We start from the raw sequence: 18387 nt of genomic DNA, 5'->3' as shown, positions 1-18387 counted from the left end.
CTCGGACCGGCCGTGACCTTGTTTTGGGTCACAGCCTACAGCCTCAGAGACCAGGCATCCCACCCTCCCGCACTGATGATGGTCTTTAACCCACTCCAGCTGCTAATTGGCAGCAATTTCCAGACATACATTGACGGGGGGGCCCAGAAGTCAGAATGCTCCAGCTGTGGACCCCCCATCTGCCCATTGACGCTTAAATGTATTATTCAGCCCATAGTTTTGATTTGTCAATATATACTATATGTGATACTTTGATACTTGTTTATTTCAGAATTGCTTTGGACTGCTCCTGAGATATTACGAAAGCCTTATCCTTTAATGAATGGCACCATCAAAGGCGACATTTATAGTTTCTCAATCATAATGCAAGAGGTGGTTATCCGAGGGCCACCATATTGCATGTTTGATATGTCTGCAGAAGGTAAGCAGCTTCTTTGTGACATTAAAATGCAAGTTCCCCCGGTATCTTAATTAGTAAATGCACTGCACAGAATAGAAATGGGATATGAAGGAAGTGGCTTAATGCCTGGGCTGTTCTCAGTCAAGCCTCAGTAACATGCTATAATATGCCTTAACGTCTTGAGAAATCAGCCAAGGCTCTCACGCTGCCATAATGCTTAGCACTGCTGCCTCACAGCGCCAGAGACCCTGGTTTGATTCCTGGCTTGGGTCACTATCTGTGCAGAGTCTGCATGTTCTCCCCGTGTCTGCGTGGATTTCCACCCACAGTCCGAAAGACGTGCTGGTTAGGTGCATTGGCCGTGATAAGTTCCCCCTCAGTGTACCTGAACAGGCGCCGGAGTGTGGCAACAAGGGGATTTTCACAGTAACTTTGTTGCCGTGCTAATGTAAGCCTACTTGTGACTCTAATAAATAAGCTTTAAACTCCTAACTGCTACTGAATGACGATGTCCAAATCCTACATGTATGTAACCTCTGGTGAGGATAGGATCAGAATCAACTTTAGCTAGAATCTAGAGCTCGGAGTCACGGTTTGAAAAAAAGTGGATGCTCATTTAAGACAGAGATGAGGAGATTTTTTTCTCTCTCGGCACGGTAGCACAGTGGTTAGCACTGCTGCTTCACAGCTCCAGGGTCCCGGGTTCGATTCCCGGCTCGGGTCACTGTCTGTGTGGAGTTTGCACATTCTCCTCGTGTCTGCGTGGGTTTCCTCCGGGTGCTCCGGTTTCCTCCCACAGTCCAAAGATGTGCAGGTTAGGTTGATTGGCCAGGTTAAAAATTGCCCCTTAGAGTCCTGAGATGCGTAGGTTAGTGGGATTAGCGGGTAAATATGTGAGGGTGGGGCCTGGGTGGGATTGTGGTCGGTGCAGACTCGATGGGCCGAATGGCCTCCTTCCGCACTGTAGGGTTTCTATGATTCTATGAGAAGGTCATGAGTCTTTAGAACTCTCTTCCTCAAAAAGCAGTGGAAGCAGAGTCGATGATTTTTAAGGCAGATTCTCGGTTAATAAAGGGGCTGAAAGGTCATAGGGGGTAGGCAGGAATGTGGGGTTGATGTTACAATCAGATCAGCAAAGATTTTATTGAATGGCAGAGCAGGCTTGAGGGGCTGAGTGGCCTCCTCCTGCTCCTAATTTGTATGTTCATAAGTTAAACCAATGTATGCTCCCTCAATTGAGTAGAAAAGATTCCAAGACATTATTTCAGAGAAGGGCAGGGGAGTTGATCTAGTCAACAGTTTTCGCTCAGCAATCTGCCAAAAACAAATCATTATCATGTTGTAGTTTGTTGGACCTTGCAGCCACTTTTCCTACACTTCAAAAGTATCGAATTGGCTACAAAGTGCTTTGGGATGTCCTGAGGTCATGAAAGGCACTAGGTAAATACAGGTCTTTCTTTCTTTCCAAAAGAGCAAAATCCACAATTCTCCAATTCAGCTCTTTAGACCGGGTAGAATCTTTCCTTATTTGCGACCCTCCTAAGCTGTGCAATTATTTTTCACTTTTCAGTTCTGACCAAAGTTACAATTGAACAGTTAGCCGCCTCTTCTTTTTATAGATACTAAAGTGGCACGGTGGCACAGTGGTTAGCACTGCTGCCTCACAGCGCCAGGGACCTGGGTTTGATTCCAGCCTTGGGTCAATGTCTGTGTGGAGTTTGCACATTCCTCCCGTGTCTGCGTGGGTTTCCTCCGGGTTTCCTCCCACAGTCCAAAGATGTGCGGGATGGGTTGATTGGCCATGATAAATTGCCCCCTAGTGTCAGGGAGATTAGCAGGGAGATACGTGGGTTTACGGGGATAGGGCCTGGGTGGGATTGTTGTCGGTGCAGACTCGATGGACCGAATGGCCTCCTTCTGTATTGTAGGGATTCTATGATTCTAAATGATCTGCTGAATACTTTGTGCATTATCAGGGGATATTTTGCATATGTCGTGATTCCAGCTTTTGCCATTATGTTTTTTTTTCCTCTGTATCCTGTTAAATTATACTTGGGAGGAGTCTGTGGGTGTGATTATTTGCCCCATCGTGGCATGTTTTACAGTGGTGAAGGTGGCTCGTCATTGGCCAATGTCTATGCCAGGGAACACCAGAGAACTCGTTGTTGGGGGGTGGGTTTATTCATTCATTTATGGGACAAAGGCATCGCTGGCTGGCCAGCATTTATTACCCATCCCTATTTGTTGAGGGCAGTTGAAAGTCAACCACATTGTTGTGGCTCTGGAGTCACATGTAGGCCAGGTCAGGTCAGCAGATTTCCTTCCCTTCCTTCCCTAAAGGGCATCAGTGAACCAGACAATCGGCAATGGTTTCCTGGTCATCAGTAGATTCTTAATTCCAGATTTTTTTATTGAATTCAAATTCCACCATCTGCCATGGCGGGATTCGAACCCAGGTCCTCAGAATATTAGCTGAGTTTCTGGATTAATAGTTTAGCAATAATACCACTAGGCCATCACCTTTGGCAGGCCCGGATGATCCTGCCTGCGGGAAAAGCCTGAAAATCCCATCCACTCTCTCCAGTATAGAATAGGGAAGAAACATTTTTTTTAAAAAACTGAATGAGTAAAAGATTTTGAAATGATACTAATTGTATATACTAATCTTTTCCAGAAATTATCCAGAATATTAGAAAGCCTCCTCCTTTATTCAGGCCCATTATTACCCCAGATCACGCTCCTATGGAGTGCATCCAGTTAATGAGGCAATGCTGGAATGAAATACCTGAAAGGAGACCATGCTGTGATGAAGTCTTTGATAACGTGAGATAGTTTTACCAATTTACCTGGTGCTTATGTTGTGTGCATTTAGCTAGCCTTATTGCAGTCATAGCAAACCATATCCTCACCTTCCACCATTCTTTGGACACGAATCACATATAATGCACTGTTTATATTATATATTTATATATACCTTTCTACTTCTGCAGTTCAAAAATATTAACAAAGGTAGAAAGACCAATATTATCGACTCGATGCTGAGAATGCTTGAGCAATATTCCAGTAACTTGGAAGATCTGATAAGGGAGCGAACGGAAGAATTAGAAATAGAAAAACAGAAAACAGAGAAACTGCTGACACAGATGTTACCTCCGTGAGTATATCCTTTGAGTGTCTTTTTTTCAAATTACAATGTATTTGCCCTGAATCTTGATGGAGATTTCTACATTGATTTCATTCTGGTCATTTCTTCCTTGAAAAATTTTATAAATGGCCCCAGAGTTAACTCCTCCCACACAGATGAGTGTACCTGGGTTAAGGAGGAGAGAAAATTCACCAAGATTCTTCCACCTGATGATGATTCATTGAATCCTGTTTGTGGGGACACACCGAAGCGGAAGGAAGGAGAAATTGTTGTATTGGCTCTTCGGTCTAGGGGTATGATTCTCACTTAGGGTGCGAGAGGTCCCAGGTTCAAATCCTGGATGAGCCCTGTTTTAATTTCCTTTGTGATGGCACAGTGGCACAATGGTTAGCACTGCTGCCTCACAGCGTCAGGGACCCGGGTTCAATTCCAGCCTTGAGTCACTGTCTGTGTGGAGTCTGCACATTCTTCCCGGGCCTGCATGGGTTTCCTTCGGGTGCTCTGGTTTCCTCCCACAGTCCAAAGATGTGTGGGTTAGGTGGATTGGCCATGCTAAATTGCCCCTTAGTGTCAGGGGACTAGCTAGGGTAAATGCATGGGGACAGGGCCTGGGTGGGATTGTGGTCAGTGCAGACTCGATGGGCCGAATGGCCTCCTTCTGCACTATAAGATTCTATGAATGGAGGAGCAATAGTAATAGAAGCATCCAGGTCATTGGTCTAGATTGTAAATGATTGAGGCCCCGGCACTGTTCCCTGTAGCTTCACTATAACAAGTAGTTCCACTTGTTATAACTCTATGTTCACACCATTTAAATCTCTGAGGTTGGGATTTATAAACCCCAGAACAGACATTGTGCCTTGATGCTCTTCATCATCAGACTTGATGGAACAAGCAAGGTTCTAATTGTATCAAAGCAAAACACAGCTTTGAAGTATGTTGGTTTCCACCCGGTTTTATGACCCATGGGTCTCTCGGCCGCATATATCATGGCCTGAAAGTGTACTTTTTCCTCATGGACCAGTGACGTTGTGTACCTGTGATGAAGCAGGTTAATTTATTTGACTTTGCGATGTATACTGGTAGATTTGTCAATTTCCATACAACTGTCCTCAACATTCTATGTTTCATTTAAACCGTCAATCCCCATTGAGACTGGATAGCCTCACGAGGATCAATTAACATTTTACTGCTTCTTACAAGAAAGAGGTTGATGCTAATATTGGGTTCCTGAAATGAGATAATATTGCACTCAAGAACTTCAAATTTCACCCAAAGAAGAAAATTACAAAAACAACATATGCACCCCGAATGTCATACTGTTGTTATGTTTTTATTGCTTGAGTTAACTGTTGTGCTCATCCCTACATACTAACCCTGACAACAGTATTGGCGGGATCGACAAATCATTAATCTTGTTTCCTTCTGAAACATTTTTGTTTGCATGCAATTTCTAACAGCATGCTGTCATAGATGGTGTCACAGGAAGCTACCAGCTATTAAGATGGCACGGTGGCACAGCGGGTTAGCACTGCTGCCTCACAGCGCCAGGGACCCGGTTCAATTCTGGCCTTGGGTGGAGTCTGCACGTTCTCCCTGTCTCTGCGTGGGTTTCCTCCGGGTGCTCTGGTTTTGCCCACAGTCCAAAGAAATGCAGGTTAGGTGGATTGGCCATACTAAATTGCCCCTTAGTGTCCAAAGATATGTAGGTTAGGGGGATTAATGGGGCAAACACGTGGGGCTACGGGGGAAAGGGCCTGGGTGGGATGGTCTGTCGGAAAGTCAGTGCAGACTCAATGGGACGAATGGCCTCTTTCTGCACTGTAGGGATTCTATGATTCTATCATTAAACATATATACCTAAATTATTGAAGTTATTTCTTTTTTTACAAACCCTTCAAAGTTCTGTTATGCGATAAAGCCCAGTTAAGTCCAGACTTACCTTATTGTAAGCCAACAACATGCTGACTACTTACAATGTGCAAAAATTATCGACAGCTTGCCTACTGGAAAATTTGGTAGGAATGATGATGCTTGAATTTTAGATCAGTTTCAGAGTCGCTGAAGACTGGCTGTACCGTTGAACCCGAGTACTTTGACCAGGTGACCTTGTACTTCAGTGACATCGTTGGTTTTACAACACTATCAGCAATGAGTGAACCTATCGAAGTGGTTGACCTCCTGAATGATCTCTACACACTTTTTGATGCTGTGTTAGATGATCATGATGTCTACAAGGTGAGTAAATAACATTAGCAACTATTGATGAATATTACTAGTTTTAGTTACAGATTCACAAACCTGCAGTGATACCAATACTACTTCCAAGTTTTCTCTTTCTACTGCCAAATCCTTTTTTCTTTCAGCTTTGTCACTTAGCTGCAAACATTTCGCTACAAAGGCCACAATTGGAAGGTAATTTTTAGGCGACACGGTGGCACAGTGGTTAGCGCCAGGGACCCGGGTTCGATTCCTGGCTTGGGTCAATCTCTATGTGGAGTTTGCACATTCGCCCCGTGTCTGCGTGGGTTTCCTTCAGGTGCTCCAGTTTCCTCCTGCAGTGCAAAGATGTGCAGGTTAGGTGGGTTGGCCGTGCTAAATTGCCCCTTAGTGTCCTGAGATGCGTAGGTTAGAGGGATTAGCTGGTAAATATGTAGGGATATGGGGGTAGGGCCTGGGTGGGATTGTGGTCGGTGCAGACTCGATGGGCCAAATGGCCTCTTTCTGTACTGTAGGGTTTCTATGATTCTATTTCTATGATACATTGGGTTATGGGGATAGGGCTTGGGTGGGATTGTGGTCAGTGCAGACTCGATGGGCTGAATGGCTTCCTTGTACTGTAGGATTCTATCTATCTATCTATCTATCTATCTATCTATCTATCTATCTATCTATCTATCTATCTATCTATCTATCTATCTATCTATCTATCTATCTATCTAATGTATCTGAGCAATAAATCTGGATAACATTATTGTGTTTGTGTCTTGTTTACATGCAGGTGGAGACAATTGGGGATGCTTACATGGTTGCCTCTGGCCTCCCAACAAGGAATGGTAACAGACATGCAGCCGAGATTGCAAACATGTCGCTGGATATCCTGAGTGCTGTAGGCACCTTCAAAATGAGACATATGCCAGATGTGCCGGTTAGAATAAGGATAGGTCTGCACTCAGGTAAGGCACTCACTGTTGAATCATGTTGTGCCTGGTAAAGGCTTCAATTGAACCTGTAAGATATCTTTGCGCCATTTCACACCACTGTTGTCACAAGAAGCAGCAATCAGTTTCTATGATCAAGTCATGGGCAAAGGATATTGAAAGTATAGCAAGGCTGATTGGCAAAGAGGAAGATTTAACAATTCGAAATGGAATGTTTAGGATAATTTTACAATGGATCCTCACTAAACGCAAAGATGGAGATAGAACCACAAAATCATGACCCAATTTTCTAACCCCTGCTCACTGCCAGTGGAGCTTTGTTAAATTATCTCCAACACAGAGATTTGTTATTTGTGGCCCAGAAGTCATGATCAAGCAAGATGATGATGCTTTACATGCATGTGTGTGTGCATGTGTATGCAAGCTGCATGTGCATGCATGTGTGTGTGTAAAGTAATCAAATTATCTATTAACACTGACAAGGTTTGCATGTGAAGTGAGATATTACATAAAGCCAGCTAATGTGGGACAAAGCCTTGTACATGTCAGCACTTTCAGGAAAATAAAGGAGGAAATCACTTAAATTAAAGCAATTCTTCATGTCATGGGGTCTTTACTTACCAATGTTCCTTCTAATCCAAGTGATTCTATGGGAGCATTAAAACAGTGTCATCAAGTCTCACTTGCATGCCAATTGCAGCAATGCAGAAAGCCATTTACATCAGCTGATGCTGAGATAATCACCAGGAGTATTTGAACTAAGCTAAAGTTTTAGGAGGGACTTTGTTTATATCTGGGGGAGGGAAGCTACAAAGCACAACCCTGTCATTTTCCTCAACATGTCTAGCATGGTTTGTATGATAGTATCATGCCTTGATATGATTTGTGTCATAGCATCACAGCGTATGGCCAAAATAAAGGACTGGTAAACATTCTTTTTAGAAATTATTTCTTACTGCAATTCTTTGGATTTCATCAGGTTTGTATATTTTCTGGGCTTGTGATACATCCCATAGTACATGATTAGACAATGTACCAACTCCATAACAGACTGAGGATTTAATATTTTGTGAATCTATATTGACAGGGCCATAGCCATTCCTGGCAGGAGTTTCAGTTAGGACGACAGGTTTTTTCCCAGAATGCAGGGTATTTTTTGAATTGTTCATTGGATGTGGACATCGCTGGCTGGGCCAGCATTTATTGACCATCCCTGAGGGCACTTAAGAGTCAACCACATTGCAATGGCTCTGGAGTCACCTGCAGGCCAGACCAGGTAAGGATGGCAGATTTCCTTCCCTAAAGGGCAGATTTTTACAACAATCGACAATGGTTTCATGACTCATCATTAGACTTCTAATACTAGATTTTTATTGAAACCAAGGCCGCAATTCTCCCAAAAGTGCCAAATTGGCGGGAAACCTGTTCTAGATCCCGACTGTTTTGTCAGTTTAGTTTCTCACCTGAATCTCTGCACTCTGTGCACTGCAGAGGTCCCAGTCGTGAATCTCATTAAAAACCCGGTGGGGGGAGGGGGGGGCTATTCATGCCGGAGTCTGACAGTTCTGGAACTCTGCGCATGCGCAGTGGCCCCGAAATGCCAGATTCCCCATTTGCTGGCCAGCTTGATCGCTGGCCAGCCCAGTACCCCCTGCAGTGCTGCCCCTCCAGCTCCCTCCCCCCCCGCGCCCGCCTCCCCTCCCCCCCCCCCCCCCCCCCCCCACGGCCTGATCGTGGTCTCCACAACAATTCTCAGGCCAGCCCTGACCCCACCCCACCCCTGCCCCGGAGCATCCCATGGTGATCCCCCCACCCCCCCTCACCCTAGCAGACCCCTTCCCGGAGGCGGGTCTCCCCCTCCTCTCCCCCAGCAGACCACTCCCACCCACCCCCCCACCCACCCCCCCCCCCCCCCCCCCCCACCCCCCAGCCTGCCCTGATCGCTGGCCTCCCTCCATCCCAGACCAATCCCAATGCAGAGTGGCAGCAGGAGCCCCAGCCCCACCGATTGCCCCTAGGCCCTGCCCACAGCAGGCCCATCCCTTTGGCATTGCCCAAAGCCTGGTGGGCAGTGCCAAGGTGTCCCCTGGGCATGGACACTTTGCCCCTTGGGCAGTGCCGGAGCACAGGCTGGCACTGCCAGGGTGCCCATATCCAGGGGGCACCACCCCCCTGCCACCCAACCTCCTGGGGGCCCCGATTGCCCCCCACTTCATTCTGGATGGGGTCTCCCGCTAGTTCTCCAAACATGGGGAGCTAGTGTAAACCCCGCCGGAATGAAATACTCCTGGCTGGGTGGGAGATTCAATCAGGACCCAATAATTACATTCAAATTACATTTAAAACATATTAAAATCAGATTTAAATTACTTACCTACTCGCCAGTTTCCAGCGTGGTGTGACCGGCGACTGTTCTCCGGCTCTGGGAGATGTGCATGTGTTCCCGGCACATGCCCAAATCCCGGAATAAGGCCAGCAACACACATCTCCCACCCTGACTTGCCAGAAAAGTTGCAGGTCACGATGGGAGAATCGCAGCCTAAATTTCACCATCTGCTATGTTGGGATTCGAACCCAGGTCCCCAAAGCATGACCCTCGGTCTCTGGATTACTAGTCCAGCAACAATACCATTGTGCCACAGCCTTCCTCACTGTTAGGTATGGGCTGATATTGGGGGGACTGGTGCTGTCCTGCACCTTAGCAGATTATAGCTGACCTGCCCTTGTGGAGTACATGGTTTCAAACTGCAGAAGAGACCGGGTCTGCTAGAACTTTCTAAGCTCCAGGGACATTGCAAAGATGTTGAATCGAGGGCCCATCTGTCACTGTCACAGGAATGGGAAACTTAGTCAATTTTTGACCTTTGATCTATAGGCTGAGATAACACATCACAATTAAAGCAGTATAGTTGGGAGAGTGATTTTGGTGACATTACTCCTACTCTGCAGAGGAGGGGCGGCGGGGGGGCGGGGGGGGGGGGGGGGGCAGGGAAATTAGCCAAGTTCCCACTCCTGATTGGCATCCAGTAACCCCTGATGGAAAATGTTTGTGTATGTGAATATTACATTTGGATAAGATTTCTATTCCCTGTGATACTCTCCATGATTGAACGGGTTGCCAATAGTCGCTGTTAAATGTGTGAAGGTGGTTGACTTGAATGAGGTAGCAGAGGGCTGGTGCTGTCCTGGGATGATCCCAGAAGATGAATCAGAGCCTGCAGTTAAAGAGAAGGGGATAACTGACAATGTGTTCTCAGGATCTTGCCCACCTCTATCACCAAACATTGTTTTTCCACTTTCACCGCTTCTATAGAAGATCAGAAGTTATTTTGTTTTTTATAGGGCCATCTGTTGCAGGAGTCGTGGGGCTGACCATGCCTCGCTATTGTCTCTTTGGAGATACCGTTACTACAGCCTCACGCATGGAGTCCACAGGGCAACGTGAGTAACCGACTTTGAGTAACCAGCTTCAGATCATTGACGAGGAATGATTCATAGAGTCATAAAATCCCTACAGGGCAAAAGAAGGTTGTTCAGCCCATCCAGTCTGCACCAACTCTCTGACAGAGATGTCTTACCCAGGCCCTCTCTCCCACCCTATCCTTGAGGAATTTCTTCAGCCAGAGGATGATGAATCTGTGGAACTCATCGCCACAGAGGGCTGTGGAGGCCAGGTCATTGAGTGTCTATAAGTCAGAGATAGATAGGTTCTTGATCAATAAATGGATCAAGGGTTACGGGAAGAAGGCAGGAGAATAGGGATGAGAATCATATCAGCCATGATTGAATGGTGGAGCAGACTCTATAAAGAACAAAGAACAATACAGCACAGGAACAGGCCCTTCGGCCCTCCAAGCCCACGCCGCTCCCTGGTCCAAACTAGACCATTCTTTTGTATCCCTCCATTCCCACTCCATTCATGTGGCTATCTAGATAAGTCTTAAACGTTCCCAGTGTGTCCGCCTCCACCACCTTGCCCGGCAGCGCATTCCAGGCCCACCACCCTCTGTGTAAAATACGTCCTTCTGATATCCGTGTTAAACCTCCCCCCCCTCACCTTGAACCTATGACCCCTCGTGAACGTCACCACCGACCTGGGAAAAAGCTTCCCACCGTTCACCCTATCTATGCCTTTCATAATTTTATACACCTCTATTAGGTCACCCCTCATCCTCCGTCTTTCCAGTGAGAACAACCCCAGTTTACCCAATCTCTCCTCATAACTAAGCCCTTCCATACCAGGCAACATCCTGGTAAAAAAAATAGAAAATTAAAACAGGGCTCGTCTGGGATTTGAACCCAGGACCTCTCGCACCCTAAGCAAGAATCATACCCCTAGACCAATGAGCCAATGCTATAGGCCAAATGGCCTAATTCTGCTGCTATATCTTAAGGTCTTATGGTAACCCCACACATTTCCCATGGCTAATCCATCTAACCCACACATCTTGGAACACTAAAGGGCAATTTACCATGGCCAATCCACTTAACCTGCACACCTCTAGACTATCCTGTCTCCACCTTGTTTGCCTGCTTTCTCTTGCTCTCCATGGAAACAATGAGAAGGAGAAGAAGCAATGGTGTCTTCCTCAGGAAGAAGCAAGCAGCATCCAACACAGGCACAATGAGTGGGGAGAGTTCATTAAAAATAAATTACTTTTTTAGGCTTGATCTTTTGTGCTGTCTGGGGTACAAAATGTCTTCACTGATGTACTATCATTTGAATCATTGAATTGGGTAAGTATGCTACCTGGTACCTGAGGGAGCCGAGGTTCCCAGGCTCAAACCCCAGCGGATGTTGGGAGGAATTAAATGCCCTTGGTGGTGCTGCCTGCCCATTGGCTAGAGAGCTGGTGCCAACCCCACCGTGGCCACTCTGAGCCCCTGATCCAATTTAATGTCAATCAGGAACTTATCTAGTTGGCGGCAGGGTCCTTGTTGTGGTCTAGGCGGATATCCCGCCTCTGTGAGCTGCCAATCGCACCATCGGGTACTGTATGAGGTCCAGGCTGAAGATCATTGCTGGAGATTAGAATGAAGGTAGGTAAAGCAGGGCCAGTGGAAGAGGCCCCAAAGTCAACAGTTTAGTTTTAAGCTCACAACTCCAGAAGGTCTCTCCATTGGGCATAGGCTGCCCAAGTAGGTGGGATGACCCCCACCCAAACCTGCTACAGACATACCTGTCAAGGTTTACTTGCTGGGTTGCCCACATGGCATGTTCCCCACCTGCCTCTTGTTGAATACTAGGAGCACTAGTGCGATAAGGCCCTTAAGAGCCATTCAAGACCCTCAGTTGGTTTCCGGGCAGGAACGCTGTCTTGATCCTTCCTGCTCTGGACTTGGTTGGGAAAGCAATACGGCCTTCACCCACCTTCCTCCTGTCTGATTACGTGGGCCCCTCGCCTCCAGGATTGGATGAATAAATGTCACCCTTTGAGTCAATTGATCTTAGCTTGGCAGCATTGAAATATTGTCTCAGTCTCTTGGCCAGGAATGGAAAGATTCATCACGTACTCTTGGCACCTGATTGCTAGCCAGTGATTTCTCCCGGTAAATGGATGTTGGGTGAGGGTAGAATTGGGCTTGATTGTGGTCCCTCACCTGGTTGAATAGCCTCACAAAATTAACTGTCTCATACATGACCAATGACCCACTGGATGAGATATTCCAGGAAGGAAGAAATTGTACCTTATGATGAGTCATTGCCTTCATGAGAGAGAAAAATGGGGGGTCAAATAATGATTTTTAAAAAAGGTTTCCTTCTTTCCTAATGGATCACAGGAACAGGAGTCAACCATTTAGCCCCATTAACCTCTTGAACCTGTTCCACCATTCAGTGAGATCATGACTGTTCTGTGACCCAAATCCACATACCCACCTTTGCCCCATGTCCCTTCATCCTTTGGTTAATTATCAATCTCAGATCTAAAATTAACAATGGATCCAGCATCAGTTGTCATTTGTGGAAGAAAGTGTCAAACATCTATTACCTTTTGGACAGAATTTAATGCCCCCTCCCCTGTGGAGAGTTTGGTGATGGGGGGGCATTTAAACAGATGGGAGGGTGGCAATTGGCAACCCCTTCACCTTCCCACTTCTGCCCCAATAAAGGCTGCAGTGGGAAAGCCCATGGGTGATCTCCTGACCCGCTGTCAACTGAGGCCTTTAAGTGGGAAAGCTTCATCCAGCTGCCACTGGAATTCACCCAGCAGTGAGTGGGGATCGCACCATGTGGAAAGGGGAGATGGGCTGCTGAGAGCCGCCCTTGTCTGTGCTGATGGCGCCACCCCCCATTTCCTGCAACACCCCCCCCTCCCCCCCACCCTTCCCCGCTATCATTCACCTGCATCTGGGCCCACGACGATGCTAGGATTTGAGTGGATGTAGTACCAGCAGGAGCCTCCTGGGTGGCGCTGCTGAGCAATGGAGAGCAGGTGATTCTTCTGCTCCCATGTGCCTGCAACCCATGGAGTGCTTGATCCTGGCAAAGGCTTGTTGCTGACCAGTTATCTGACCATACTTGGCTAAAAGTGGCGACGCAGGTCTCCTACTGGCTCTCTAACCTCCATTAATTACCGTCCGAGGAGCTGTAGCCCACCACCTCTGTTTATTACTGCCCCATTGTGTGTGTAGAAGTATTTCCTGAGTTCACTCCTGAAAGGTCTGGCTCCAATTTTTAGACTATGTCCTTTAATCCTAGATTCCCCAACCAGTGAAAATCATTTCTTTATCTACCCTACAGACATTCTCCTTCATGTCTTGAAAATGTGGATCAAATCACCCATTAACCTTCTACACTCCAGGAAATACAACCCCGCTTGTGTACCTTCATGCCATGATTCAATCCTTGAAGTGCAGGCATATTTCTAGTAAATCTCCAAGACCAATTTTGCTTTCCTAAAGATGCGGGGAGCGATCTTACCGTCCGTCCATGCCACTGTCCCGCTGCAGCGAGGTCAAAGAATTTGGCAGCCAGCGAAATCTCCATTCACTGCAGCGGGATGGGAAAATCCCACCGGTGTGAATGGTGAAAAGATTCCGGCTGTGGTGTCCCTAGCAATTCACAGTACTCCGAGTGACATCTAACCAGGGCATTGCTGTAGTATGACTCCTATCCCTTGTATTCTAGCCCTACAGATCTAAAAGCAAGCATTCCATGAGCTTTTTTTTGATTATTTTCTGAGACGTTAATGGTTGATGCAGCTAAATCCCCAAAATCTCTTTGGACCTCCACTCTTCCTGCTTTTTCACACATGAGAAAAAATACTATTCTATTACTATTATTACTACTAATGTAGAATCTACTATTCTATTCTTTCTCTGTCCAAACTGGACAGCCTCACATTTACCTACATTGGAATCCATTTGCCACACTTTTGCCCAGTGATTTAACCTATTAACATGGCTTTGTAATTTCATGCTTCCTTGTAGATTACTTACAATGCTGTTCTGGGGTGGTGAGATAACATAGATTAGGTGGAAGGGTGCTACAATGATACAATACAGGTGGCACGGTGGCACAGTGGTTAGCACAGCTGCCTCACAGTGCCAGGGACCCGGGTTCGATTCCGGCCTTGGTCACTGTCTGTGTGGAGTTTGCACATTCTCCTCGTGTCTGCGTGGGTTTCCTCCGGGTGCTCCGGTTTCCTCCCACAGGCCAAAGATGTGTGGGTTAGGTTGATTGGCTACGCTAAATTAATCCTAGTGTCAGAGGGATTAGCAGGGTAAATGAGTGGGGTTATGGGAATAGGGCCTGGGTGGGGATTGTGGTCGGTACAGACTTGATGGGCCGAATGGTCTCCTTCTGTACTGTAGAGATTCTATTATTGTAATGCATCAAAACAATGTCACATGATTTTGACTTTTTAATATATCTTCGCAGCTTATCGCATTCATGTCAACCACACCACTGTCAAAATTCTTCTCAGTCTGAATGAAGGCTATAAGTTGGTGCCCAGAGAAAGGACAGACCTGATGGTAGGTAGCAGTCCCCATTCCCCTGTCTTAGTCTCGTTCTGATGTGGAGATGCCGGCGTTGGACTGGGGTAAGCACAGTAAGAAGTCTCACAACACCAGGTTAAAGTCCAACAGGTTTATTTGGTAGCAAAAGCCACTAGCTTTCAGAGCGCTGCCCCTTCGTCAGGTGAGTGGGAGATCTGCTCACAAACAGGGCATACAGAGACACAAACTCAATTTACAAAATAATGGTTGGAATGCGAGTCTTTACAGGTAATCAAGTCATAAAGGTACAGACAATGTGAGTGGAGAGAGCGTTAAGCACAGGTTAAAGAGATGTGTATTGTCTCCAGACAGGACAGTTAGTGAGATTTTGCAAGCCCAGGCAAGTCGTGGGGGCTACAGATAGTGTGACATGAACCAAAGATCCCGGTTGAGGCCGTCCTCATGTGTGCGCAACTTGGCTATCAGTCTCTGCTCAGCGACTCTGCGCTGTCGTGTGTCGTGAAGGCTGCCTTGGAGAACGCTTACCCGAAGATCAGAGGCCGAATGCCCGTGACCGCCGAACTGTACCCCAACAGGAAGAGAACACTCTTGCCTGGTGATTGTCGAGCGGTGTTCATTCATCCGTTGTCGTAGCGTCTGCATGGTCTCCCCAATGTACCATGCCTCGGGACATCCTTTCCTGCAGCGTATCAGGTAGACAATGTTGGCCGAGTTGCAAGCGTATGTACCGTGTACCTGGTGGATGGTCTTCTCACGTGAGATGATGGCATCCATGTCGATGATCCGGCACGTCTTGCAGAGGTTGCTGTGGCAGGGTTGTGTGGTGTCGTGGTCACTGTTCTCCTGAAGGCTAGGTAGTTTGCTACGGACAATGGTCTGTTTGAGGTTTTGCGGTTGTTTGAAGGCAAGAAGTGGGGGTGTGGGGATGGCCTTGGTGAGATGTTCGTCTTCATCAATGACATGTTGAAGGCTCCGGAGAAGATGTCATAGCTTCTCCGCTCCGGGGAAGTACTGGACGATGAAGGGTACTCTGTCTGCCGTGTCCTGTGTTTGTCTTCTGAGGAGGTTGGTGCGGTTTTTCGCTGTGCCGCGTCGGAACTGTCGATTGATGAGTCAAGCGCCATATCCTGTTCTTATGAGGACATCTTTCAGCGTCTGGAGGTGTCTGTTGCGATCCTCCTCATCTGAGCAGATCCTGTGTATATGGCCTCAACCAGGATCTTGGGTTCATGTCACACTATCTGTAACCCCCACGACTTGCCTGGACTTGCAAAATCTCACTAACTGTCCTGTCTGGAGACAATACACATCTTTTTAACCTGTGCTTAACGCTCTCTCCACTCACACCGTCTCTACCTTTAAGACTTGATTACCTGTAAAGACTCGCATTCCAACCATTATTTTGTAAATTGAGCTTATATGCCCTGTTGGTGAATAAAACTCTCACTCACCTGATGAAGGAGCAGCGCTCTGAAAGCTAGTGGATCTTGCTACCAAATAAACCTGTTGGGCTTTAACCTGGTGTTGTGAGACTTCTTACTTAGTCTTGTTCGTCAGAATTTCTCCAGTGTTGGGTTCAGTGCTACAGAAATAAAGTTGCTATGGTGTCATTCTCCTTATTTTGTAAGGACCAAGGCTTTGAGGAGACCTATTGGCTGGTAGGGAAAGAGGGCTTTACCAAGCCATTACCAAAACCTCCAGAATTGAAGCCAGGGTAAGCAAAACAATCAAACCTTTACAACTGAAGCAACGGTGAACTAACTATTGCTGTCAATTGTAGTTACCCCATCTCATCACAAAATGTTCTTGTTCACATAGGCAAAACACTCATGGTTTGCAGATGGAAGAAATGGCAAGATACAAAAAAATGAAAGACCAAAAACGGCAAAAACTAAGTGTCCAGGTAAAGCCGTATACACAAATGTATACTATTCTGTATATATAAATGTATACTATTCTGTGTATATAAATGTATACTATTCTGTGTCTTGTGCACTGTCTCATTCACTTTAACATTTTTGTGTATGATTACATCAAAAAAAAATTTTTCCTATCACCATTCTTACTCATTCACCAAAAACACTTTATATTGGTTCTAATTCATGGGTGTGTGTGTGTGTGAGTATGTGTGTGGGTGTGTGTGTCTGTTTGTGTGTGTGTGTGTATGTGTTGGGGTGGAGGGGTTGGCAAAGGAGGATGAATTTGAATAAAGGCTGTGTTTCAGGTGGATGAGGTCCCTTTGCCGTTAATTTGTGGCTAAGACTTTTTAAAATCAATTTGTGCCCCAATCTATTTTATCAGTTGTGGCTCAGACTTTTATTCCCAGCCTTCATTCACAACCCACTAGTCAGTTGCCCACCTGAAATGGTTGACTGTTGATAGATGATGATTGGACAGTTCAGAGCTCTTCCCTAGTGCTCAGTTAAGACATGTGGAGGTGGGGTGAGGGAGGAGTACAAAAGTTCAGCAGAGTCTTGCGGGTGGAGAGAGTGGGAGGCCATGTAGGGCAGTCAAGGTCTACACTTCCTTTACTAAAGTTAAGGTAGAGGAGGGGAGGAATCAAACAACAGTAAGCCAATAGGTTTTTGGAGGTGATTTTACCTACAGAGTACTCCCTCCTCCCCCCCACCCCTAAACCCACTCCCAACCCCACTCCATTTACTTGGAGAGAGATTGCAAAACTCAATGGCGCAGAGGGATCTGGGTGTCCTAGTACATGAACCAAAATTAGTATGCAGGTACAGCAAGTGATTAGGAAGGCAAATGGGATGTTGGCCTTTATTGCAAGGGGAATGGAATATGCAAGCAGGAAAGTTGTATTGGAGCTGGACAGGGCAATGGTGAGACCACATCTGGAATACTGTGTACTGTGTGATAGAAGCAGATCGGAGAAGGTTCACTCAATTCATCCCTGAAATGAGGGGCTTACCTTGTGAAGAAAGGTTGAAAAGGTTGGGCCTATACCCATTGGGGTTTAAAAGACTGAGAGGTGGTCTTATTAAAACACAGAAGATCCTGAGGGAACTTGATAGGGTGGATACCTGGAGAATGTTTCCCATTGTGAGAGAGACCAGAACAAGAATAAGAGGTCTCTCATTCAAGAGGGGGAAGGGGGGGAATTTCTTTTCTCTCACGAGGGCCATTAATCTGTGAAATTCTCTTCCCCAGAGGGCAGTGGAGGCTGGGTCATTGAATTTAGTTAAGGTAGAGTTGGCAGATTTTTGATAGACAACAGAGTTAAGGATCATGGGGGTTGGGGTGGGGAGGGGGGGTGGGGGTGGTGGGGGCAGATAGGAAAGTGAAGTTGAGACACACCCAGATTAGCCATGATTTTATTGAATGGCAGAGCAGGCTTGAAGGAGTGAATGGCCAACTCCTGCTCTTAAGTTCCATGTTCCATACATGTTGGGCAAAATCACTCTATTTGCCTCAATTCTGCCATTTTAGTTAATGCTCAGGAGTAAGTAACAATGGGAAACAATGTACTGGGTAATATTCTCCTCTTGTAATTAGACAGCATCTCTGATTTCTGAGAGCGGTCTTTATCAGAGATAAATATCGCCCCAATGTATCATTTATCCATTCTCAATGGTTCATTCTCAGTGGTTAATGCTGCTGTTTTCGACAAAGGAATCTTGTGAATATGGTATATGTTTAACCTCTTATACAGGATCAACATCAATTTCTAGGTATTAACATCTGGATTAAATAGTGACTGT

At 46.3% G+C, this 18387-nt stretch overlaps 1 protein-coding gene and 1 non-coding gene across 2 annotated transcripts in view; one reads left to right on the top strand and one right to left on the bottom strand.

Moving 5' to 3' along the window:
- LOC144493177 (retinal guanylyl cyclase 2-like) overlaps positions 1-18387 on the top strand; it is a 58985-nt gene that overhangs the window by 36502 nt on the left and 4096 nt on the right. The window contains exons 10-18 of the mRNA XM_078212073.1: positions 272-421; positions 3075-3223; positions 3391-3554; positions 5591-5783; positions 6547-6721; positions 10049-10147; positions 14589-14683; positions 16297-16382; positions 16487-16591. Of these exons, the coding sequence (XP_078068199.1) occupies positions 272-421; positions 3075-3223; positions 3391-3554; positions 5591-5783; positions 6547-6721; positions 10049-10147; positions 14589-14683; positions 16297-16382; positions 16487-16591 (1216 nt within the window). The remainder of the gene's footprint in view (positions 1-271; positions 422-3074; positions 3224-3390; positions 3555-5590; positions 5784-6546; positions 6722-10048; positions 10148-14588; positions 14684-16296; positions 16383-16486; positions 16592-18387) is intronic.
- trnap-agg (transfer RNA proline (anticodon AGG)) lies at positions 10985-11056 on the bottom strand. Its single transcript has one exon. It is a non-coding gene; the product is annotated as a tRNA-Pro (tRNA).

The sequence above is a fragment of the Mustelus asterias genome, chromosome 4 (genome assembly GCF_964213995.1).
Source record: "Mustelus asterias chromosome 4, sMusAst1.hap1.1, whole genome shotgun sequence".
NCBI classification, from domain to species: Eukaryota; Metazoa; Chordata; class Chondrichthyes; order Carcharhiniformes; family Triakidae; genus Mustelus; species Mustelus asterias.
This window is presented reverse-complemented; position numbering and strand designations above follow the sequence as displayed.